Source organism: Euphorbia lathyris, chromosome 10 (genome assembly GCF_963576675.1).
Source record: "Euphorbia lathyris chromosome 10, ddEupLath1.1, whole genome shotgun sequence".
Classification (NCBI taxonomy): domain Eukaryota; kingdom Viridiplantae; phylum Streptophyta; class Magnoliopsida; order Malpighiales; family Euphorbiaceae; genus Euphorbia; species Euphorbia lathyris.
The window spans coordinates 27,315,322-27,340,464 of record NC_088919.1 but is presented as its reverse complement, the minus strand read 5'-3'; the positions used below and the strand labels follow the sequence as shown (position 1 = coordinate 27,340,464).

The following is a 25,143-nucleotide window of genomic DNA, read 5'->3' as shown; positions in this document are numbered from 1 at the left end:
TTTAGGTATAATACAGGCACGGACCGAAGTAATCATTCGGTCATCTCAGTATTGCGAAGGCAAGACGTTAAAAGGTATCTTAAAAGACACATGGACCAATCAGAGCGGTGAATTCCAAATACACGCTCCTTATTCTCATAAACGATGTGGCACGCAAAGATAGGGTCCACTAACCTATCATAAGTTGCACGTGTCTGAAGTATCACTTTTGTTATCTATAAATAATCGAGTTGTTCCAGAGTTGAGGTAATTCATTCTAACCATTAACAACACTCTTTTTCTAGTCTTTGATATCTTCTCTGTATATCAACTGACTTTATCATCGGAGAGGGTTCGCCGGACTCCAGTCCCTTTTCTGACGATTGTTGTGTTTTCAGGTGACCAAAATCTTGATCAAGAATACAAGTTACAGAATTACTATAACACTTACTAATACCTATGAGACGAAACATGTGATTCTAGATAAATCCATCCATCTTGTTATCTCAAATCGGGTCTTCAATCCTAATGAACTCCTTCACCATCCATGTAACTGCATAGTATAAGGATTACTTATACCTACTAATGCATATGAGACGAAACATGTGATACGAGATAAATCCATTCATCCTGTTATCTCAAGTCTAGTCCCCAATCCTAATGAACTTCTTCACCGGATCCATGTAACTGCCTAGATATCTTAATATTTAAAGCTTGTGAGATTAACTTTCTGTTCACAATAGAAGACACTAAGTCTCAACAATATCAATATAATTCTTAAACATGATACTTGACTTTTAAGAAAAATGAAATTTGCATTTTTAATAGTTGAAATCAAGTTTTTTTTTTTTTTTTTTTTTTGAAACTAGTTGAAATCAAGTTGTTCTTTTAATGAATGTGAGAATAGAGAAACTATAAAAATCTTAATGTAAAAAATACATTTTGAGACTGATATGAAATGAATAATTTTTCTTTAACTGAATTAAATATAAGTAATTTATGAAACAATGATTTAATTGGATAAAAAATAAAGATTAATAATGGGATGGGTTGAAATAAAAAATGATGTGGAATGATTAGAAACCTCGCCATGCTTAGTGTATGATGGTTTAGTAAATATGATTCGTGGAATCCATTTATTAATTGATTGCGGACGTTGTAACTAAACAGAAGAAGTTGAAATTGATATGGTTTCTGGTATTAGGTAATCCAGTTCCAGTGGGTAAGGTACATAAAGAGGAATCAAATGGCATTGCGTGTTGACTATTTCAATGTTGAATAAAAGGTCAAATTTGGTATTACGCCAAGTCTTAATTTTCCTAACGTAGGTTGCTTCCCCGTTGTGACACACAAAATCCCATTCAAATCTCCATTTGTTGATTATTCACTATAAATACCATACCATTTCTTCAAACCAAACATTCATTTTGATTTTCTTCTGTCTACTTACAAAAATGGTGCTATCAAAAATTTCTTCACAGTCTGATGTCTCTATTCATTCCACCTTTGCCTCTCGCTATGTACGAGAATCACTCCCAAGGTATAGTTTCTTTCTGTTCTGTTCTGTTCTGTTCTGTTCTGGATAGTGGATTCTAATTGATATGTGGTTGGTTCAGGTATAGGATGCCGGAGAACTCGATACCAAAGGAGGCAGCTTTTCAGATCATAAACGATGAGCTGATGCTAGATGGAAAGCCAAGGCTGAACTTGGCTTCCTTTGTTACAACTTGGATGGAGCCTGAATGTGATAAACTTATTATGGATGCTATGAACAAAAATTATGTTGACATGGATGAATACCCTGTTACCACTGAGCTTCAGAATCGGTGTGTCAACATGATAGCTCATCTATTCAATGCTCCATTGGGAGAATCAGAGGCTGCTGTGGGAGTAGGAACGGTTGGATCATCCGAGGCCATAATGCTTGCTGGCCTTGCTTTCAAGCGAAAGTGGCAGAACAAGCGCAAAGCTCAAGGCAAACCATATAACAACCCCAACATTGTCACTGGTGCTAATGTTCAGGTCTGCTGGGAGAAATTCGCTAGGTATTTTGAGGTTGAACTCAAGGAGGTCAAGCTAACTGAAGGCTACTATGTTATGGACCCTCAAAAGGCTGTTGAAATGGTTGATGAAAATACTATTTGTGTAGCTGCCATTTTGGGTTCTACCCTTAATGGAGAATTTGAAGATGTTAAGCTTTTGAATGATCTCTTGCTTCAGAAGAACATGCTCACTGGCTGGGATACTCCTATTCATGTGGATGCAGCAAGTGGTGGATTTATTGCTCCTTTTTTGTGGCCTGAGCTTGAATGGGACTTCAGGCTTCCATTGGTCAAAAGCATCAATGTTAGTGGCCACAAATATGGTCTTGTCTATGCTGGTGTTGGATGGAATATTTGGAGGAGCAAAGAGGATTTGCCTGATGAACTCATCTTCCACATTAACTATCTTGGAACTGATCAACCCACTTTCACTCTGAATTTCTCGAAAGGATCTAGCCAGATCATAGCTCAGTATTATCAACTGATTCGTCTGGGCCATGAAGGATACAGAAATGTGATGGAAAATTGCCATGAGAATGCAATGGTCCTAAAACAAGGCCTAGAAAAAACAGAAAGGTTCAACATAGTGTCAAAGGACATAGGTGTACCACTGGTGGCATTTTCACTAAAAGATAACACCAGCCATACTGAATTTGAGATATCTGATCTGCTAAGGCGATTCGGCTGGATTGTGCCAGCTTATACAATGCCAGCAGATGCTCAGCATATCACAGTGCTCAGGGTTGTCATAAGGGAGGATTTTTCCCGTACTCTGGCGGAGCGACTCGTGCTTGATATCACAAAAGTGTTGCATGACTTAGATGCTCTCCCTGCTAAAATCAATGCTAATGTGCTCAAGAAAACTGCCATTCAGACACAGAGGGAAATCACTACTTACTGGAGACAATTTGTCATCAACAACAAATCTAACAAGAATACTATTTGTTAATTCTTTTTTTTTATATATATATATTTTTATGTATTTTTGGAATTTGCAATTTAATTGATGTGAACTTGCGTTTTTGTTGCACTCTTATGTAGTAATTTGAAACATTCTTTGCTTCTCCATCCATGCCTTAAACTGTTGAAAGGAACAATTCTTTGTGTAGCTCTTCCTTGTTAAAGCCTTCATTCAATTGAGCTTTTACCACCAACAAAACTCCAAATCTTCTAATTTTGCATTTGCCCTTCAATCTCAAACTTTGATTTCAACTTTAAGATTTTATGATCAATACATCTCAACTTAATGTAACAAAAAAAAAATTAATTTTAAACTTAATAATTCGATAAATAAATAACTAAATTCTAGAATTTAGCAATTAAACTTCCATCATAACTTTATAACATGATCTTTCAAATTAAAACCTAACTAGTATTGTTCCCGCGCGTTGCGGAGATCGACTAAAATGTTGTATTAAAATTTAACGTTTTAATATTTTTTAATTATATATTATTTGCAATAATGATATTTTTTTTTTGTTTTAACATAATTTAAATTTACAAAAAAAAAATTATTTAGAAAAGAACTTTGAATAATTTTTTGTTTGAATAGTTTGCAACAATTTTAAACCTCAATCATCTTTAATGTATGTGTACTGATTGTATTAAAAATAATATTCTTTATTAATTAGATTATAAAATAAAGTAATATGTAGTAAATATTTTATTTTATTAAAAATGGAGCACAATGATTCGAACAACATTTTACTTCACACAACATTTCACTTTATATGTGATAAACTTTGTAAATTTCTACATTAAAAAATAGTTGAGTAATGAGTTTTCATTATAAATAATATAATTTTTTACTTAATTTTTTAAGTAGTTTATAATAGTCTAAATGAATTTACATTCTATAAATATTTTTTTCTCTCTTTCGCCTAAGAACTAATTTATTATTTTATTAGTCTAATTAAATACCTTCTTAGTAATTTTTTATTATATAATAATTAATTAAAAACGTATATAGATAGATACATCAATATATTTATAGATATAAAAGTTAGATATGAAAATATAGGGTTTTTTTTTTATAGAAATTGGGACGAGACAGAACTTGGGCGGGGTGAGCACCCATGGCCCAAGAACTGACAAACCCGCAATATATAAAAAAAGAAAAAAGTGAGTGTTTAAACAAGAGAAAAGGAAGGAGGACAAACAAAAGAAGGGAGGAGGAGAAAATATAGGAAAAGTCAAGAAAAGCGCAATTGTGAAATACTACAAATGTCATCATTGATAAACCTGTGGCAAAAAGCAGGAGCTGAAGGTCACCAATTGATCACGGAGGAAGAGACTCCAAACTTTGCCAATGCATCAGCAACTCTATTTCCTTCCCTAAGGATGTGTGAAAAGATAATATTCATTCTAGAGAAAATGCTGAGACAATGCAGCCACTCTTGTCGAATACTCCAAGGAACATCCAATGAGCGGTCTAAGCAAATTAACTACGTACATTGAGTCTGACTCAACCCAAAGCCGATGCCAATTTTTCTCCCAAGCAAGTTCAATTGCGAAAATAGCGGCTCTCAATTCAGCCATATAAGCAAAAAAAGGCGGGGTAGAAAAAGCGGGTAAATTTCATCAATGGTGTACAACGTTTATCCCATTTCACACTTTGGTGTACAACCTTCAATTTGTCTCACTAATATGTACGAACTTATAGGTGACCGGACACTATGGTGTACAGCAGGTAAAAATAACCGGTCAATGCTCAGTCAATGTGCCACCTCAACTTTGACCGGTTAAAAAGTCAAAAAAATGACCACCTAATATAAAATTTCCTATATACCCCTATCCCTCTATCTTTTCATCTTTTTCCCTCTATTTCTTTATCTCTAACCTCTTTCTCTCTCTTCATCTCTTCAAATTTCTTTCTTTCTTTCTGGAGATGGTCATACGGAGCAAAAGAGTTCTACTTTTTGAGAAAAAAGCTCTTCAAAACTAGGAAATCAAAGCCTTATCGAATGGCAGGAAAACCATTTTCCATGCCTCATTGTGGAGGAATTTCACACAGCTCTGCCAAATTGATTCTTCCTCCCAAGTTAAATTTGGAATTAAATATACCATATTCTGAAATCCAGCAAGCTACAAGAATTTCAATTCAAATTGTTGATTGGTGAAGGCGGTATCGGAAAAGTCTACAAAGGAATTCTCAGGCAAGGTGTAAAAGTTGCAGTGAAAAGAAGCAAACCACGGCATGGCCAATGAATTGCAGAATTCCAAACTGAAATCATCATCTTATCCCAAATTCGACACCAGAATCTCGTTTCCCTAATTGGGTACTGCAAATATCGTTTACGAATTTATGGAAAATGGACTCTTTTCTTCTTTCTTTCTTCTTTCCTTTTCCATTCTCTGGTACAGTTCTCAATCTTGGGTTTTAGCTTCATGTTGTAAAATTGATCAGTTTCCATGGGATGCTTCTGTTCATCTCCTCAACTAAAAACTAACTTAGGTGGCTATTTCGTTAGATCCAAGTATATAGTAAGCAATGCATCAAATAAGTTCAGTTAAATAGTTTCTAAAACATACATTTGAACACAAATTGCTTACAAAACATTTCGCAAATGGAAAACTGCTGGTAAATCATATCAGTGCATCAACAAGAGGAAAATACAAAAAGCCAAAAGATCAAGCGCCTCTAAGTTCAGACATAATTCTCAACTGAGTCACCGAGTCAATGATCTTGATATATCAATTCTGCATGTAAAGGAAGTTTTCTCAACATCAGTGAAATAAGAAAAAGGAATTCCACTTTCACAAAATTCACAATAAGGAAAAAAGAAGAGAATCGGTGAAACCAAAGTACGGAGAAAGAAGAATGCAAACCATTAGGGTCATTGATTAGGAATTTCTTCCCTGGAAAAGCCATTGGGTCGTTTGTGATCGAGGGAAAGTTGTCTGAAATAGATTTTAGAGAGAGGAGTTAGAAAGAGAGCGAAAGAGAGAGAATTTGGAGAAGGAAGAAATTATGACTTTTTAATTAGTGGAAAAAGGGTATAATAGTAATTTTAATTGGTGGTCCCACAGTTTATTTTTTAAGAGTTAAAAAATGCTGACGTGGCGCGTTGACCGTGAGTTGACCGGTCATTTTTACCTGCTGTACACTAAATTGGGAGGTCACCGATAAGTTCGTACATATTAGTGAGACAAATTGAAGGTTGTACACCAAAGTGTGAAATGAGGTAAACGTTGTACACTACGGATGAAATTTACCCTAGAAAAAGCAAAACAACCTTTGGGAAAGCCTCGATGGTTGCGGAAAATGCCTCCTACTCCAGCCACACCAGGAGTGCCAAAAGCAGAGCCGTCCACATTGACTTTAACCCAGCCCGGAGGAGGTTTAAGCCAATGAACCGGTATAATGTTGGGAGCAGGAGGCGGCCTAGGAGAAGCCAGAAGATGGGATAAGATAGCAGCATCTCTCGGAGAAGAGCAAAAACCTTTAGAAGATGCCAAGGACTCTCGAATCATTCGAAAGAGTGTGATCTTTGAGTGCTGAATAGAAGGCGAAACTTCCTTAAAGATTGCTTCATTCCTGCAATGCCAGATTAACCAGATGCAAGTGACAGCAGCAATACGCCAGATCATCGACACTTGTGAGCCAAAATGAATGCTACGAAGATTGTTGAAGAAGTGAATGAATTGGGAGTGACGAGTCAAAGAGCATTCAAAATGAATCTCAAGAGCCCTCCAAAGAGAATCTGCAAAGGAACAGCTAATGAATAAGTGGTTAATGGACTCAGCATCCCTACCACAAAGAGCACAACGAGAGGCAATGTAGAATCCAAGACGCTGCAGGAGGTCATGAGTCGGAACCCGACCATGCAAAACTCTCCAGAAAGTGAAAGAGCGAGAAGGGGGGGGTGTGAGCATTCCAAACAAATTTATACCAGTCCACCGAGGAGGAACTAGGACTGAGAACCGAATAGAACTCCTTGGCAGAGAAAATACCTTTCGTAGAAGGCTGCCAAACACAGAAATCAATATCATCTTTACCCCTATGAATAGTTCGAATACTGTTTTGAACAACCGAAGGAAGAGTACCTAAGTCAAGCCACTCCGAATTTACCAAAAAGTCATCAACAGAACTATAGCGCGAACGCTTTTCCTGAAGATCGAGACCCAATCTGTCCGCCACCGATGGAACGATCCACCTATCAGTCCAAAAATTGAGCGTAGAAGACTGGCCAATCCACCAAAAGGTCTGGTCCCAAATGGAAGAATAAACAAATTTACAGGAAGTCCAAATCGAGGAAGGAGCAATGGTAGCTTTAGGCAAACCAGAGACAGCCAGAAATCTAGATTTCATTAGAGAAATAGCTAGACTGTTGCCTTGAATTAAATCCCAACACATCTTACCCTAGAGAGCCTGGTTAAAGATCCTAAAATCCTTAATGCCCAAACCTCCACCCTCTAAACTTTTGCAACAAGTTTGCTAGGGAACTGTGATTAGCTTCCTCTGATCAATACAACCCGTCCAAAGGAAGTTTCTAACACTTCGATTGAGTTTGTTCAACAATCCCACTGGCCACTTATAGATTAAGAATGAGTGCACCAGAGAACCAGTAATAGCATACTTAATTAGAGTTAAACGACCTGCAAAGGAAAGGGAGCTACCTTTCCACTTTCTAAATTGAGAGAGAAATTTGTCTGCAAGGCTGCTGAGATGACGAGCCCTTGGAGCTCCAATAAATAGAGGGACTCCTAAGTAGCTGAAAGGGAGAGACTCCAAACGGATGCCAAGACAGTGAGCAAGACGAACCCTCCTCGGAGGACTCACTTGAGAACCAAAAAAGACAGCAGATTTGTCCCAACTAACTTGCTGACCGGAGATCTGTCCATAAAACAGGAAGAAATCCTTGAGAGCATGCAAGTTGCTCAAGGAAGCTATTCCAAAAATTAGTATGTCATCAGCAAAAAGAAGATGAGAGGGAAAGTGATTTCCCCCAGAATAATACATAGGAGAAAAACTACCATCCTCACCATTTTAGCAAGCCAACGAGAGAAAAAATCCTTAGCAATGCCAAACAGAAGAGGAGAGAGGGGGTCCCCTTGTCTAACCCCTCTAGAGCAAGAAAAATAACCCTTTGGAGAACCATTAATCATCACAGAAATACGAGCAGATGCCAGAATGTTAAGGATCCAATCCCTGAAAGTGAGCGAAAACCCAAAGGATTCCAGCACAGCCAAGAGGAAGTTCCAATCTAAGGTATCAAAAGCTTTACGAATATCAATTTTTAAGGCCATGTGACCACCAAAACGTTTTCTGTCAAGCATATTAACTCCCTTAGAAGCTAAGGCAATGCATTGATGAATGCTTCTACCTTTAAGGAAACCATACTGGTTGGGAGAGACAATCTTTGCAGCAATAACTGCAAGGCGATCAGCAAGAATTTTTGAAATGATTTTGAAACCAAAGTTACTCATCACAATAGGACGAAAATTCTCAATTCTGTCAGCTTCAGCAACTTTAGGAGTTAGAGCCATAATACTAGAGTTTAAACCAGGCAAGATGCAACCATGATCAAAGAAAGCTTGAACCATATTGCAAACATCCTTCCCTACAATATCCCAAAAGAAACGATAAAAAGTTCCCCCAAAACCATCAGGACCAGGGGCACTGTCAGGATCCATGGAAAAGACCGTGTCTTTAATAGCTTCAAAGGATGGTTTAGAAATTAATTCCTCGTTTTCCAAAGAAGTTACTAAGTTGGGAATTACCTCATTAGTTGGAGAACGATCAACATGCTCTCTAGAACTACAAAAGAGATTAGAGAAATACTCAATTACATGATCAGATATTCTAACCGTGTTAGTGGTGGGACCCTCATCGCCGATCCTTAAATGATTAATGCCAGCCCAAGTCTTTCTAACTCTAGCAGACCTTTGGAAAAAACTAGTGTTCCTATCCCCCTCTTTAAGCCACTTAACACGGCTTTGCTCTCTGTACATCATCTCCTGCCGAAGAAGTTGTAAATCAAGGTTAGAGCAGGCGGCAGAAGCAGCACTACTCAACTCCGGAGAATCTCCGTGCTCAGAAATTTGCTTTTGAATATCAGCAAGATGAACTTCTGCCAGGTGGATATTAGAATCAATTCTGCCAAACACGTTTTTATTCCAATCCCTGAGAATAGGTCTAAGAGTGCGAAGTTTATGACATAATAATTGAGCAGGAGGGAGAGAGATGTAGGATGTAGTCCAGTAATTAGCAATTACTCCCTTTAAAGAATCATTAGTGGTCCACATTGCATGGAATCTGAACCTAGCAATCCTTGGTACCCCAATTCTGCATTGGAGGAGCATCGGGCAATGATCAAAATTATATCTTACCAAAGCCGTGCAAGAGATAGAGTCCCAAGAATCCAAAAAGCCCTCAGACACTAAAGCTCTATCCAGGCGACATTCAACATGAGCCGCCCCATGTCGACCGTTGGACCAAGTAAACCTCTGACCCAAAGAATCAATATCAATAAGATCGCAATCATTAATAAAATTCCTGAATTCCCTGCAGGATCCAGCAGCAGGAGGGGAACCAAGCTTCTCATGAGAGCCCGTAATAGCATTGAAATCCCCAAACACCAACCAATTATTAGTTGGAAAGGCACAACTATAAAGGGAAGACCATAACTCCCTTCTTTACGATGCCAGATTACTACCATAGACAAAAGAAAGCAGAAAAGACTTATCACCTATCTGGTGTTGAACAGTAACATGTTGGACATGGGAAGAATGAAGAGAAAGAGAAGAAGCATCCCTAGAAAGAAGACAAAGAGTCGGCGAATCCTTATCATTCCAGGCAAAGAGAGAAAGACCCAGAGATCTCCAAAATCGATCTGTAGTGTCACTAAAACAAACAAGAGGTTCTGCAAGACACAAAATATCAGGACGATGTTGTTGGCACAGAAGCTTCAGGGCTCGTTGAGTGCGATCATTACCGATGCCCCTACAATTCCAAAATAACACAATCATTGAAACCGCACAGGCGGCTTGCTATGCCGTTTACCACTGACCTCAAGGGGGATGTTGTTATCTTTGTGTTTCTTCCTTTTCTGAACTTTAGACCAAGTCTTTTCCTCTGTATCATTAACCACCTACAAACTGTCACAGTTTCCTGAATGCTCAATGATTTGCAAATTAGGAAATTCAGAAACCTGAGGGTTGGAATGAGAGGTTTGCCAACCCAAGACTCCCAGCTCTTTATCAATTTGATAAGATGGAAAGCCAAGAGAAGGAGAGACGGGAGCCGTGCCAGAATCAGAATCAAGAACCGACTCACTAATCTTGACAGAACTATGAAGTACCATCTGCAAGTCACAATTATTAGGTTTGTCAGACTCACCATTGTCAGAGGCCCCTTTAGAGGATTCACCATTATCCATGTGAACTCCTGGCTTCTGTTTCCAAATCCGAGTAACAGACCTACCACGAGGTTCGGGAGATCCCATCTTTTGTTTCCCATTTTTTTGCTTTATATCAACATGTTCCTCACGACGAAGGTTCCTCCTACACGCTCCCTTAGAATGACCAATGGAATCGCAAATGGAGCATAAGTCAGGAAGTCTTTCATATTCAAGGGAAATCCAATGCATAGGGTTATAATGTTTGGATATGGAATTTATAATAATGTAATGATAATTAAATTTAGTTAAAAAAATGATAATTTAATTTAATTTTTTTAAATTAAAAAATTTTATAAATTGGTAATTTTTTCCATGAATAATTGTGATATATTATTTTAATTCAATTTATTATGAATTGCAACTAACCTTTATGGATACGTATTCTAATATTTTATTAGAAAACTATAAAAATGTAAATTGTATCTTATTTGAAGTTTTTTTTTGACGTAATAAAAAAATAATATATCCTTATACTTTGGTCAATATGCAAAGACAAATAATTGTTATTTTATTATTAAGTTATACCTTGAAATTGCAGTTCTTGATTTTTGTTCATATTACTCACAACAAAATGTATCATCCTTCGATTTTACTTTCTTTCGGCAAATTTCACATGTTAAATAGTACCATCCGAATTTATCATTGATACTTTTTACTGTAGCATCAACTTCTCCTGTTAAATTTTATAACTATTATATTATATTTTTTAATTTGAAATTAAAAAACATAAATTTTACCTGCTCCTCTGGTTTCCATGGATTTTTTTTAATATCATTTATATTAACTCTATTCATGAACTTCTTATTCTCCAAATCCTCATTATTGTTTTTATTGGGTATGATTCGAATGGATTTTTTGGTTCCGATGTTCCTATAAATAATAAAAAAACTTTAGTTAATTGGTTAATGACAAAATCATTAATATACAAAAAGAATTTTATTTGTTCATAATTTCTTCGACTTGAGGAATATTGAGATTCAAATAGATCTAGGTTGATGTAATTGAAGATATTGTATATTGACCTACAACAACAACAAAGCGTTAGTCCCGAAATGATTCAGGGTCGGCTAACATGAACCATCATATAAAACCGTGAAATCAAGTCGTGTCAGCGACACAAATTCTCTCCCTCCACTCTGTCCTGTCCACTACCATATTTTCCTCAATCCCTAATAAACGCATATCACTCTCGATCGCCCTCCTCCAAGTTTTCTTATGTCTTCCCCTACCCATCACCACTACATCCCTTTTCCACTCTTCCGTCCTCCTAATCGGTGCATCAAGCGCTCTTCGTCTTACATGGCCAAACCACCTTAGTCGGTTTCCCTCATTTTATTCTCAATAGATGTAACCTCTACTTTTGTCCTAATTATTTCATTACTCATCCGATTCTTTCTCGTATGACCACACATCCATCTCAACATACGCATCTCCGCCACCGACATCTTATGAATATAACAGTGTTTATATTGACCTACAGTTAAAATAAATTATTTTATTTATTATATACATATCTATATTTGTATATATTTAGTAATTGTACTTACCCAAACACTTCTTTACGGTCATTGAAGTTAAAATAATAACCAATAGTTGGTCTTTTATGGAAATTGACCTTCCATCAAAATCTATGGCTACGTTCTCCCACAATGTGGTTGTAATCATTTTTCTTCTATAATTAAGAAACCAAGTATAAATACATATTTATTTTTATAAAAATAAGAAAAGTTAAATTAAATTGCCAAAAGTTTAATTACAGATCATACTCATAATTCATCAGCTCGAGATCTACTTTCTTTTGTTTCTTTTCACTAGCATCAATTTCAGTGATCAAGCTTATTGCTGTGATTATTCCAATAACATCTGCAAAATTAATATTTACTTTAAAACTGAATTGAATCCTAAAACTATATTTGAAATTTCTCACCAGTTAGAACTAAATGGTTTTGACATCTATCAATACTTGTTAAAAGTAACAACCTCAAACTTTTGTAGAGCAATTTTGCAATCAATCCCATCAACTTGTATTACTTTAGTTGTTAGAAGGAAGATAATGTTATTCTCATTAGGAATAGGGTTGTAGCTTTGTAAAGCTGGCATAATTTTGAAGTGCTCAATAACATGAATTTTTCCTTCTTGTAATTTGCATCGAAATTTATCAATTTGACCTTTACGAACACTTCCATGAATGGTGCTACCATGTTTTGTAATAAAAATTATATCAGTATATTTTCACTTTTAATGAATGTATAAAAAAAGTGAAATAAATACATCTTCATCTAGCAATATCATATTCAAACTCAGGTCATTATAGTGTTCTCGACGGTGTCAATGATCTTCGCCTCAAAGTGTCCTCTAGGGATTCTCACTTCCCTTGGAAGATTGTTCTCTTATGCTACTGGTGTTTCAACAATATCTGCAGGTAGATTTTCATCAGTAAATATAAGCTCTGATTCAGTTTTACCTTCAGAGGCTCCGATCAAATTTGGTTCAGCAACTTGTGTTTCTTCAATAGGTGCTGAGACTTGTTCTTCTTCTGAATCTTTACTGGACTTCTCTGCATGGTTAGTCTCATTGAACTCTATATGTATTGATTCTTTTAGTGCAAGAGTTTGTTTACTATGAATCATATAAGCTTTGCTATTTGTTGAGTAGCCAAGAAAAATGGCTTAATCGGTCTTAGAATCAAATTTAGCAAGATTGTCTTTAGTGTTTAATATAAAACATTTATAACCAAAAGCTTTGAAGTATCCTATCTTAGTCTTTCGCCTTTTCCATAGTTCATAGGGGTTTTTCTTCAGAATAGGTCTGACTAGAGCCTTATTGAGAATATAACATGTTGTGTTAACTGCCTCTCCCTAAAAATACTTCGAAAACTTGTTTTCGCTCAACATTGTCCTGACCATTTCAACCAGAATTCTGTTCTTCCTTTCAATTTCCCCATTATGTTGAGGAGTTCTAGGATCAGAAAAGTTATGGTCAATGCATCTGGTTTCACAGAATTCATCAAACAGTTGGTTTTTGAATTCCCCGCCATTATCACTTCTGATATGAGCAATTTTCAAATCATTATCATTCTCAATCCTCTTATAGAGTGCTGAGAATGTCTCAAATGTCTCATCCTTGCTACTGAGCAAGATGGCCAATGTATATCGAGAATAGTCATGTACTATAACTAATGAAAATCTTCTTCCACCCAGACTCATAGGCTGAACATGGCCGAAGAGATCTAGATGTAGCAATTTTAAAGGACGTTTGATTGAGATAAGATTTTTACTATTGAAAGGTCTTCTAGTTTGTTTTCCTGGTTGACAAGCATTACATAAGTGATCCTTTTCAAATTTTAATATTGGCAGCCCTTCAACAAGTTGCTTTCTTGCTAATTTGTCCACAAGGTCCATGTACACGACCAAGTCTTCTGTGCCATAGCTAGGAATTTTCTTCCTTTGAGACAACATATTTTATAAAAAAAAACTTATTTTCCAAGTTGAGCATAAAAACATTATCTATCCTAGGAGTAGTAAGTATTAAATCATTAGTCTTATTGTCTATAATTTGACATCCAGATGAGTCTAAGATAACCTTTTCTGCCTTTGTCACAGAGCTGAGCCACGCTCAGTAGGTTGTACTTCAGACCTCTGACTAAGGAGACTTCATCAATAGAAGGATTAGTTCTGATGGATCCAGAGCCCACTATTTTGCCTTTCTTGTCATCTCTCAAACTGACGTTTCTGCCTCGTTTATGCTCTGGTGTGATGAACTGCTTTTCATCACCTGTCATATTCGTAAGCATATGATGTCAATATACTACATGTTTTACTCTTGAGCACATCTTAGGCTAACTTACAAAATTATTATTTCTTCTTAGGTAGCCAAGTCCTTTGGGTCCTCTTTCGTCTTAACAGGTTGTTCATTATATAAATCATAATAGCCAATTTTATGCCAGCATAACTCATCAGCATGGCCTACTTTACCACATAAGTTGCATATAGCTTCTGACCGTGGTTTCCATCCTTTCCTACTGGAAGCTTGACCTCCAGAGTATTGACGATGGTGGATATTATTTCTCTTCCGAGTCACTAGACGACTCCGAAGTAATGTGATGTCTTTTCCGAGGGATTTATTCTCCACATAGACTTTAGTGACAAACTTCATTATCGTCTTAAGATTTTCATCTAGATGAGTGTTGTCTTGAAGTAGATATCGGATATCTCTGAGTTTAACTTCTTCAACTTAATCACATCTTCTATTTAATGCCTTTATCTTTTTGTTACACTTTTTTACAAGTGAATAAAGATCACACAAGGCATTAATCCTTTCTTCTCAGAAGAGAGATAGGGAATTTACCTCATTGTTCTGATCGAGCTCTTTCTCGTCAGAGGTGTTGGATTACTCAACAACCTCAGCAGCTCTAGGTGCTTTTGTCTCTACAGCCATGAATCATATATTTGTTGTTTCAGTAGCTTCATTCTCAAAGGATGATGTTTCATCATTGTCGCTCCAAGTGGCAACCATTAGGGGTGCACACAAAAATCCGCAAAATCGAAAAACCAAACCAAAACCAAACCGAAAATAAGGTTACCTGAAACCGATGGACTAGTGTACGGTTTTTAATTTTAAAAATAGTGGTTAATGGTTACGATTACTGTTTTCCTATTCTAAAACCCGCAGTTAACCAAAACCAACCGAATTCAATTTTATATATATATATATATATATATATATATATATATATATAATGGGTTAGGTTATGCTTATTTTGTTTTTAACAAAGTAAGCATTACTTTGTTTTTTCCATCATTGGATGGTGATGAACTTTGACAAAGTAAGCTCATCCAATGGTAGAAAAAACAAAGTAAAGCTTACTTTGTCAAAAACAAAGTAAGCATAGTAAATACATGGATCAATAGCAAAAATTTAATAAAAAACACTAATTATTTGTGACTAAGACCCAAATGATGGAATATTTCATCCCAAATGTCGTCGTACTATCAAATTTGTCACAAAGTAGATAATTAGTGAAATTGATATACTTGGATAGGGCTTAGTTGGTAAAGCACGGAGGATAAGAATTATGGTCCAAAAAACATAGTAATTTGATGCCTTAAAGATTTATTGTAAGGGAAAAATGTAGTGTCCAATATATAGTCCACACGTACATAATGCACGCACATCTCCCTCCCCGCCATTAATCTCTTCAACTAACCATTGACCCGCCGTCCCACTCACAATAAAAATTAGAACCTTTTTTATTATTTTTGTTTTTATTTACTAATGGTTAGAAACCGAAGTAAAATGTTAACCGATCGAAATAATTGGTTAACCGATTAGTGGTTAACCAAATTTAGTGGACTAGTATATGATTAGTGTTTTTAAAAAACGATAAAATAGTTAACCGACCGAATTAACTTTAATGGACTAGTTAACCGACCATGTGCACCCCTAGCAACCATTGCCTTCTTTTTGTGTTGTTTCTCTTTCTTGAGAGTTGGGCAATTAGACTTGACATGCTCTGACTAGTGACATTCAAAGCAGTTGATTGGCTTTGAGAGTTGTTCTTGAATTTGATATCACCATACTCATATATGATCTTATCAGACATTATGAATGGCTTATTTGATATTTTAAGAAAGTTGGAAATTAGTATTTCGGAAATATTTGTTTTATTTGTCTATTATTTCAAAGTTTTTAAGCATTTTTAGAATTTTAGGAATATGATAATATTTTTGCGGTAATTAGATGAAATCATTATTGAAAAGTGGATGGGCTATTTAAACCCAAGATATCCGTTGACGAATATGGGCTTGAGCCCATGCTTTTCCAAAGAAGGAATTCTGACATCAGCATTCACTGAAGTGACGACCAAAGGGCTTAGCTAAATAAAAGTATTAATTTAAATTATGGATGGAAATCCCAATAGCCAAAATTCTCTACATTTGGATTTGGAAAAGCCAAAAGCAATTGAAGATATTCTCACGTCACGTATATCTAGCTTTTTCTTTTTCTATTTTATTTCTCTTTATAAAATAAATAAATAAATAAATAAAGTACTTGTAGTGTATTATTAGATAGACAAAAGATGATGGCAGGAAAGGAGACAAATTGAAAATTCTATACTCCCTCCATTCCATTATATAAGTCATTTTAGGGTATTTCACACAAATTAAGAAATATATTGGTTAATTAAAAAAAATTCTCTCTCATGTCACTATTGGGTAATAAGCATTGGAATATTAAAAAACACATGTACCAATACGAAAAATAATTCTCTCTCATGTCACTATTGGTCAATAAGCATTGAAATCCTAGAATGACTTATATTCAGAGAAAAAACTAATTTGCTAGAATGACCTATATAATGGAATGGAGGGAGTATTAACTAACCACTTGTACATATATAGCATGAAAAGTAGAAATTAATATAGCGGTTTCTCTGTTTTATTACTTTTTTATGTTGATTTTAATGTTTAAATTAATTAATATTTTATTTTTTTTAAAACATAATTCTGATTTATTATCTTATTTGAATTAAAAACTAGAAAAAAAAAATTAAATGTATATTATTCTATCTACGGAACAAGAAATTTTACGGTATGCCAGGCATACCACCTCAATAGTATGATTTGGTATGCCTGGCCAGTAAAATAGAAACATTTGTCCCCCAGTAAAATAAAGTAAAATAAGTCATGTGTAAATTTAACCTAAAATTAATGATGCTGCTTCTTCTCTTTCCTTCTTTTTACCAATTTAACCCTTCTTTCTGCGGCTAGCTTTTTCCAATTTTTCTTCATTCTCCTTGGTCGGCGACGTTCTCCTCCTTTAATTGCCATTACTGACTTATTTTATTAAAATAATATGAAGATTTTTTCTCAGTTCTATTAATGGAGTGTTTATCCTTTTGAGAGGTTCATGAATATAATCTGAAATAAAAAAAATCATTCTAAAATATTTCTTTCAATTAAACTATTTGAACTTTTTATAGATTGCAAATAATTTGGTTGTTCATATAATCCTGATTAGTATGTTTATGGAGCATATGAATATGATAATTTAAGAGCAATAAAATTCCCTAGCAATAGTTTTCATCTCTTTCTTGGGTTCCTCAATAGAGATCTAATTTCAACTTATTATTACAAACAGTTTCTGGCAGCGAAGACTAAAAAACGGTGGTGGTGGTGGTAGTTGCCGGCGGAAAAAACGAGCGGAGGTAATGGTGGTTACCGGATGAAAAGAATAATGGAAAAGAAGAGAGATCTCTGATCTGTTACGAAGGTGGAGAAACAATAAAAGTAGTATTTTTTTTAAAGGGACAGATGTTTCTATTTTACTGGCCAGGCATACCACCTCATCCTCTACAACTGGTATGCCTGGCATACCGTAAAATTACTCCTATGGAACCGAAACAAATATATAAAAAAAATTAGTCATTATATTCATTTTATCTTGTTTCTTTTTTGTTAATTTCATTCTCTTATCACATCACAAATCAAACGCTATATAATCTTTTGCTTTTTCAAATAACATCAATTATTTTTAGGAAAAATTACAAAATTAGATAAAATAAGATACTCATTTACATATTTAGCTCATTTACTCAACCTATTACCTATCTAGACTATATTTTTATGACTTTCCAAAAATATCCTTCATATATATATATATATATATAACACTTAGAAATTTCTTAGGCTATGTTCTTTTTTACTTAAATTCAGCATAAGTAAGTTCAGTTTAGTTCAACAGCATTCAGTTCAGTTCAGTTAATTTAATTTCAGTAATTATCATTATTTATTATAATTATAATTATTTATATATAATTTATTATTATTATTATTTATATATAATTTATAGTTCATATTATTTATATACAATTCATCATTATTTATTATAATTATAACTATTTATATATATAGTTTTATTATTATTTATTATAATTTATAATTTAGTATTATTTATATTCACCGCTATTTGTTATAATTATAATTATTATTTATATATAATTTATAATTTAGTATTATCATATATAATAACACCCAGATATTATCTACGGGACTAAAAAGGTAATTAACCAAACGACTGCGGATAAAGAGGATCGCCAAAGCTATGGCGTATGAAGAAAGGCTCCTAGGTTGCGGATCTACGGATTCTACAACACGCCACAGAGGGTCAAACGCCTTGGAAGACCCGCCGTCATATCTCGATACGCCCAAGGAACGGCCAAACCGATTCTCAATAAAGGCAACTAATAACCAATTAATGAGCTAACGGTCATACTTGAATAAGATCAGTAACCGCCATTAATGAGGCATTAATGGAGACTTTCTAGTTATCTGGAGTTACGATTACATGAGGATAAATAGCTTGCACCCCAAGCTATTGAGGTACACACACTTTCCTAAACCCTACTTCGTGCTTACAGTTTATTCATATACAAGTTACTAACTTTGGCATCGGAGAGTCCCCCACCGATCCCAACGGTGCCTCACAGGGAAGAGCTCCGTTCGTAGATTTCACCACCAGTCATCAATTGGTGTAGTGAACGTGGAAGTTCTGATAAAAAAAAGGACTTAGTTCACAATCACAAAATGGCAAATGAAGGCAGAACCCTTCAACCGGAACAACAACACCTTCAATACCAACTTAAGTCGGTAATCCCCAGACGAACACCAACAACACAGATCCTGATGCACCCCTTGTTCATGACGCTAGGGAGATGTCGCCAGATTATTTCGCCGATATTGTCACAAGTCTGGTAGAAGGCACTTACGGATCAGCTATGGCGGATCGATTGAGAGCGTACATTGATAATCCCCCTGTAGGTGGACCCACAACGGGAGTCATTCCCCCTTTGCACCGTCCCCCACCAAGATCAAGGACATCAGCTTGGCAAGCCGCCATTATCAAACCAGGAGCCCATAATGATTCGGCCTTCTTATAGTCCCACCCCGCAGATGCGGTTGTCACTAACACAAAGCTAGGGAGTGTCCCACCAGCAGGTAGAAGACTGTTTGATGATGTACCAGAAGGAAGTCGGAGGAACCACCGGGCACCCCTGAGAAACATAGCGAATACATGAATGACCATTGGAGAACCCTAGGTACCTCCGGTAACAACTGGAACACATGTTGGGCAAGGGCAAATCAATGAGACTGCCGATCCTGGTCACCCACAGGACGAACCGATCGATCCGAGGCGTAGAAGGCGGACCAGATCCCGTGGGCGAAGAAGATCTAGATCCCATTCCCGAAGTAGAAGGCGGACCCGATCACATCGCCAGGTAATACCATTACCCCCACCGCCAGGACAAAGAGGTGGTGGTGGACGTCCCCCACCTAGAGGACCGGGAGGAAATGGCGGACGATCTCCATCAGATCCTGCTTCATTGTCTAGTTCCTCCTCATCATAATGGAGTAGATCACGCAACAGGAGACGCCCGAGGATAGATCATAACTATATAGCTGAAGAGATCCGGGCTGAAATGCGAAGGCAAAATGAAGAGAATGCAAGACACAATCCTTTTGCTAATCGAGAATCGCCATTCACAAGGCGGATCGAAGAAGTGGCAACTGATAGGCAGTTCAAAATCCCAAACATACCTAGCTACACAGGGGAAGATAATCCTGAGGCCCACGCAAGAAAATACAACATGTTGCTTACAATTAACGGCGCCAGTGAAGCGGTCTTGTACCGAATGTTCATAACTACATTGAAGGGACCGGCGTATGACTGGTTCCAATCTCTTCCGCCAGGATCAATTGATAGCTGGGATCAGCTGAGCAGGGAATTTTGCTCAAAGTTCGCAGGCAGCATTCTACCAGTTGTTTCATCGAGAAAGCTCTTCGAATTAAAGCAAAAGGAGGACGAACCTCTTAGGGAATATGTCAACAAATTTAACAAGTTATGCATAAAAGTGGTGGATGTTGACGTCCCTACAGTTTTCGAAGCAGTGATAAAGAATACAACATGCAAAAGCCTGCAAGAAAAGCTGATCAGACACAAACCTCGGACCATTGCGGAATTAATGGAAAGATGCAAGGACTTCATGGAAGTAGACGATATTCGAAGAGAATCTGCATCACCTCCTAAAAGGGGGAGAAATGAATCCCGAAAAAAGAGATAAGGAGAAAGAGAAAGTTCCTGACTCATCCGCTAGGGGTAGACGCAGGAGTTCTAGAAATAAATCGGCGTATACAACATCGTTCACACTATTGAACGCCCCCAAAAGTGAAGTGTTGATGTGGCTAGAAAATAGCCAGTACAAAAGGAGCATTTCATACCCCGAACCAAAGGGCGGGGAATACACCAATACGGGGAGAAACGCCAAAAATTATTGCAGATATCATAGAAGAAATGGACATGAAACAGATGCATATTGGGAACTAGCTAAAGAGATTGAGAGACTTATCGAGAAAGGGAAGTTGGACAGATTCGTCTAAGATGACAAGAAGAAAGATGATGATAAGCCGAAGAATGATCCAAGAAAAAAAGCTAAAGGCATTATCAATGTCATCACCGGTGGACCAGGGTACCAGCCCTCAGTTAAAAAGTCCAGGACAACCGCCCTCGATAGAGCATCACTCAATCGCCCGTTCGCAGATATTGGCCCAACAATTCCTCCACACACGGATGCTCTTGTGATCACCATGATGGTAGAAGGATGGGAGATGAAGCGAGTAATGGTAGATACATGCAGCTCATGCAATGTCATCACTAGAGGGGCTTTCGCCAAACTTAAAGTTGACCCAATCCAGATAGAGACCACAATTGTTGATATCTTGGGAGTAACTGGTCATACGATCCAAACGAAAGGACAAGTGACCTTAGAATGTGAATTGGCGGATGACGATCAGGCGTGGACAGGCGATCTTGAGTTTTCTATTATGGAAGGACAGTTGGCGTATAACATCATCTTGGGGCGTCCTTTTATTTCAGAAGTGGTGGCTCTAATATCGATACGCCACTTGGCGATGTACATCCCCACAACCAAAGGAGGAGTGATGATCGGCGGAAATCAGAAAGTAGCTCAGGAAACATACTCCGCATCTTTGTCAATCCGCCCTCAATCCAAAGACGAGGAAGAAGATGAGCTTGTTAATGCTGCCTTGGAAGACACGGAGATGTTCCTTATTGTGGACGGGAAACAAGTACGGATTGCCAAAGGGTTGAGGACAGAGATTAAGGACGACATCATGAAGGTCCTTATGGAGTCAAAATATGTGTTTGCTTGGGAGGATGAGATCCTCATAGGGGTCAGCCCAAACATAATCAATCACAAACTTAACATCACCGAGGACGCGGTCCTAGTAGCCCAGAAAAGAAGGAACCACGGTCCGGAGAGACAAAAGGCGATCGAGGAAGAAATATCTAAATTAAAAAAGGCAGATACCATTGAAGAAGTGATCTATATGCAATGGCTAGCAAATGTGGTGCTAGTTAAGAAGGCTGGCGGGTCGTATCGGATGTGCATTAATTTTACAGACCTCAACAAGGCGTGTCCCAAAGACAACTACCCCTTGCCTTGTATTGACATCCTAGTTGACGGAACGGCAGGACATGCCATATATTCCTTTACAGATGTGAAGTCAAGCTATCATCAGATCTCCATGGAACCGTCAGACAGAATCAAAACCTCCTTCGTGACACATCAGGCAACCTATTGCTTTAAGGTAATGCCTTCTGGGCTTAAAAACGTGGGAGCAACCTACCAGCGCATGATGAATAAGATATTTGAAGGTAGGGATGGCAATAACTTCTCAGTGTATATCGATGACATGATCATTAAAAGCACCACAATGGAAAAGCACGCCGAGGACATAAAAAAAGTTTTGGGAGTCCTCCGCCATCACAACATCAAGCTGAACCCAGAGAATAGCACTTTCAAGGCAACATATGGGAAGTTCCTGGGATACATGATCAGTCAGAAAGGAGTGGGCCCTAATCCGGACAAAATTAAGGTCGCATTGAACATGAAAGCCCCACGGAACATTAGAGAAGTGCAACGCCTCAACGGGCGGATCATAGCTCTTGGGAGATTTATCTCATGCTCTGCTCGGAGATGCCAGCCATTCTACGAGGTGATCAAGAAGCAAAAAAAAAACGTTTGAATGGAATGAAGACTACAAGCTGGCCTTTGAAGGCATCAAACGTTTTCTTACAGAGCCGCCTCTAATGAGCAGGCCCCTTAAAGGTGAAGACTTGTACATATATGTTTTTGTTACTGATAAAGCAGCCTGCACTGTTATGATCAGAGAAGAAGGGGATCAACAATATCCAATCTACTATGTTAGCAAAGTCTTGAAGGAAGCTGAAACTCGATATTCAAGATTGGATAAAATGGCGCTAGCTGTGGTCACCACCTCTATCCGCCTTAGACCTTATTTTCAAGCTCACGTCATTGTCCGCACCAACATACCAATGAAGAAGGTATTACAGAAGCCAGAAACATCGGGGAGATTGATGGAATGGGCTATTCACCTAGGCGAGTTTGATGTTCGCTATGAAGGCAGATCCGCCCTAAAAAGCCAAGTCTTGGCGGATTTCGTGAATGAATTCACTGAAGAAGACATCAATCCCCCTCAGCCAAAAGTAGAGGAGTGGACGATGTACACCGATGGGGCATCATCAGCGGAAGGTGCTGGAATTGGTGTAGCAATCAAAGGCCCCCAGTATATCAAGATACATTACGTTGCGAAGCTAGAGTTCCCCGCAACAAACAACGTCGCGGAATATAAGGCTTTGATGTTGGAAATTAGGCTAAGGTATAGTAGCGAAAATATAAAATTTTTAACCTATTTCCATAAACCACAAGATCCGTTAACCGTTATTTCATATAAAGAAGGATAAGAAGAAATACCTTTTAGAAGTTCTATCTACCGTTGCAAACGAAGTGCCCACAACTTCAAAAGTGATAGAAACTGTCAACCAATCTGCCCCTATCCGAAACAGACCTTCCAGACCTCCGAACGACAATCCCTTCGGTGGAAACGTGGAAGAATATGTCTAGAAGCTCCTGTCCAAAAATCACGACGATCTGACGGTTCAATCTCCGGGAATCCGCGAAATCGTGAACTGACCTGATGTAGGAGTAGTAAAACGAATTTCTCCCTTTTGTTTGTTTTTCTTCTTCGAGTTCCCAAACACGAAATAAAACACGGGAAGATTAATTTAGAATCAACCGTTGAATAGCAACCAAAGTAGATTGCCTCTAATTAATCAACACAAGATTAAGGATAAAAGAAATAGATGAAATCAATTGATCAAACGAAGCCGTAGAGAAATCTCGTCCTTGAACTAGGGGGGTCGAATTTTCTCTCTCTTCACTAGGTGGATTTCGAAAATCTCAGTAGGTAATGGCTTGTTAGATTTCAAAAATCTTGTAAGGGGGGGTATTTATATCTCTTGTATCTAATCCCTAGTTAGATAGAATTAGGTTACTGAATAGGAATTCCATTCGGAATAGAATTCCTAATTATTATCTCATTATATATTTAATATATTAAGGATAATAATAATAACCTTATTGGATAATAATAGGAGTATAATAATCTAATTAAAACTCCTAACTTATTTATCTCTTAATTAATTTAATTCATAATCCTAATCTAATTAGGATTAACAAAATCAAATTAATTATTCATGTATTTCTTTACATGAATTTCGACCCCCCTTATGTACATGGGCCTTATTAGGCTCAATTGGGCTTCTATCAATTAATTAACATCTATCTCTCTTTTAGGTTCCAAGTCTTATGTGTGATCCATTAGGTTCTTCTCGCTTCTAGCCGTATGCAACGTTATTAAATTAATTTTCAAAGAATTATATTTAATCTTTGCATAACGGAATGATGTACAGAGTATGTGATTAGCAAGGCCGTAATCATTCCCCCAGAGCTATAAGAAGACAGGTTGATTCTGTCGTTAACCTTTCCGTATTAGTTACAGTATAATTCGATCCTTTATCAACTACATCCTTGAACTGAATCTTATGACTATGGGTGATGTCAAGTCACATATAGCGAGACGTTCGTTTTACTTGTACAGGCCGAGTCAACTCAAAAAGATAGGTTAAGTGAAATCTGTATTTCTTACTCCTAAGCTATCACCTTGCAAGGATTTAGAGTCGAGTCTTCCACAAGCGATCCATGGATGTATCTCCCATTTATCGGGAGTGATAAATGCTCAATCCAATATATAACGACTCCGCAATTACTTCCTGTGATACCCAACGTCTACTGTTCACACCCCAGAGTCATCTCTGTTAAGGATCGTGTTATACCAGAGTCAAAGCATCACATTCCGTAATCCAGAATACCAATTAATATTCCTTTGAGTCTGAGGATTAGTTATACCTATTAATACCAATGAGATGAACAGGTGACAAGGATGAATCTACCCATCCTGTTATCTCAAATCGGATCCCCAATCCTAATGAACAATGTTTCATCGGATCTATGTAACTGTCCAGATATCTGTATATATGAAGCTTGTGAGATCAGCTTTCTGTCGGACAGAAGACATTGTTACATACAAGTCTCAACAGTGATATATCAATCCTAAACATATCACTTGACTTGGGGTGGTTTTAAATTTATTAGTTTATTATAAAGTTTTGTCTCACTTCATGCTTGTATGAACACTTTATAATCACTTTAAATAAACTTACGGATTTCCTTTTATTAGACTTTATTTAGTGTTTAAAAGGGATTGCCTTTATATAGTTAT

General features: G+C 37.0%; 1 protein-coding gene and 1 long non-coding RNA gene across 2 annotated transcripts; one reads left to right on the top strand and one right to left on the bottom strand.

Moving 5' to 3' along the window:
- Positions 1-1,364: 1,364 nt before the first annotated feature.
- Positions 1,365-3,087, top strand: LOC136209145 (glutamate decarboxylase 4-like). Its single transcript, XM_066000527.1, has 2 exons — positions 1,365-1,519; positions 1,596-3,087. The coding sequence occupies exons 1-2, from the start codon at positions 1,434-1,436 to the stop codon at positions 2,968-2,970; spliced, it is 1,461 nt and encodes a 486-aa protein (XP_065856599.1). The 5' UTR covers positions 1,365-1,433; the 3' UTR covers positions 2,971-3,087.
- Positions 3,088-5,525: 2,438 nt separating this feature from the next.
- LOC136209901 (uncharacterized) lies at positions 5,526-5,963 on the bottom strand. The gene is made up of 2 exons (XR_010677715.1): positions 5,850-5,963; positions 5,526-5,720 (listed from the first exon to the last, which is right to left on the bottom strand). It is a non-coding gene; the product is annotated as an uncharacterized lncRNA (long non-coding RNA).
- Positions 5,964-25,143: the final 19,180 nt, after the last annotated feature.

Bases quoted from the DNA above. Each gene is read 5' to 3' on its own strand.
- LOC136209145 (XM_066000527.1), top strand. From the start codon at position 1,434: ATGGTGCTATCAAAAATTTCTTCACAGTCTGATGTCTCTATTCATTCC. The intron at 1,520-1,595 runs GTATAGTTTCTT...TGGTTGGTTCAG, and splicing joins GTACGAGAATCACTCCCAAG to GTATAGGATGCCGGAGAACT.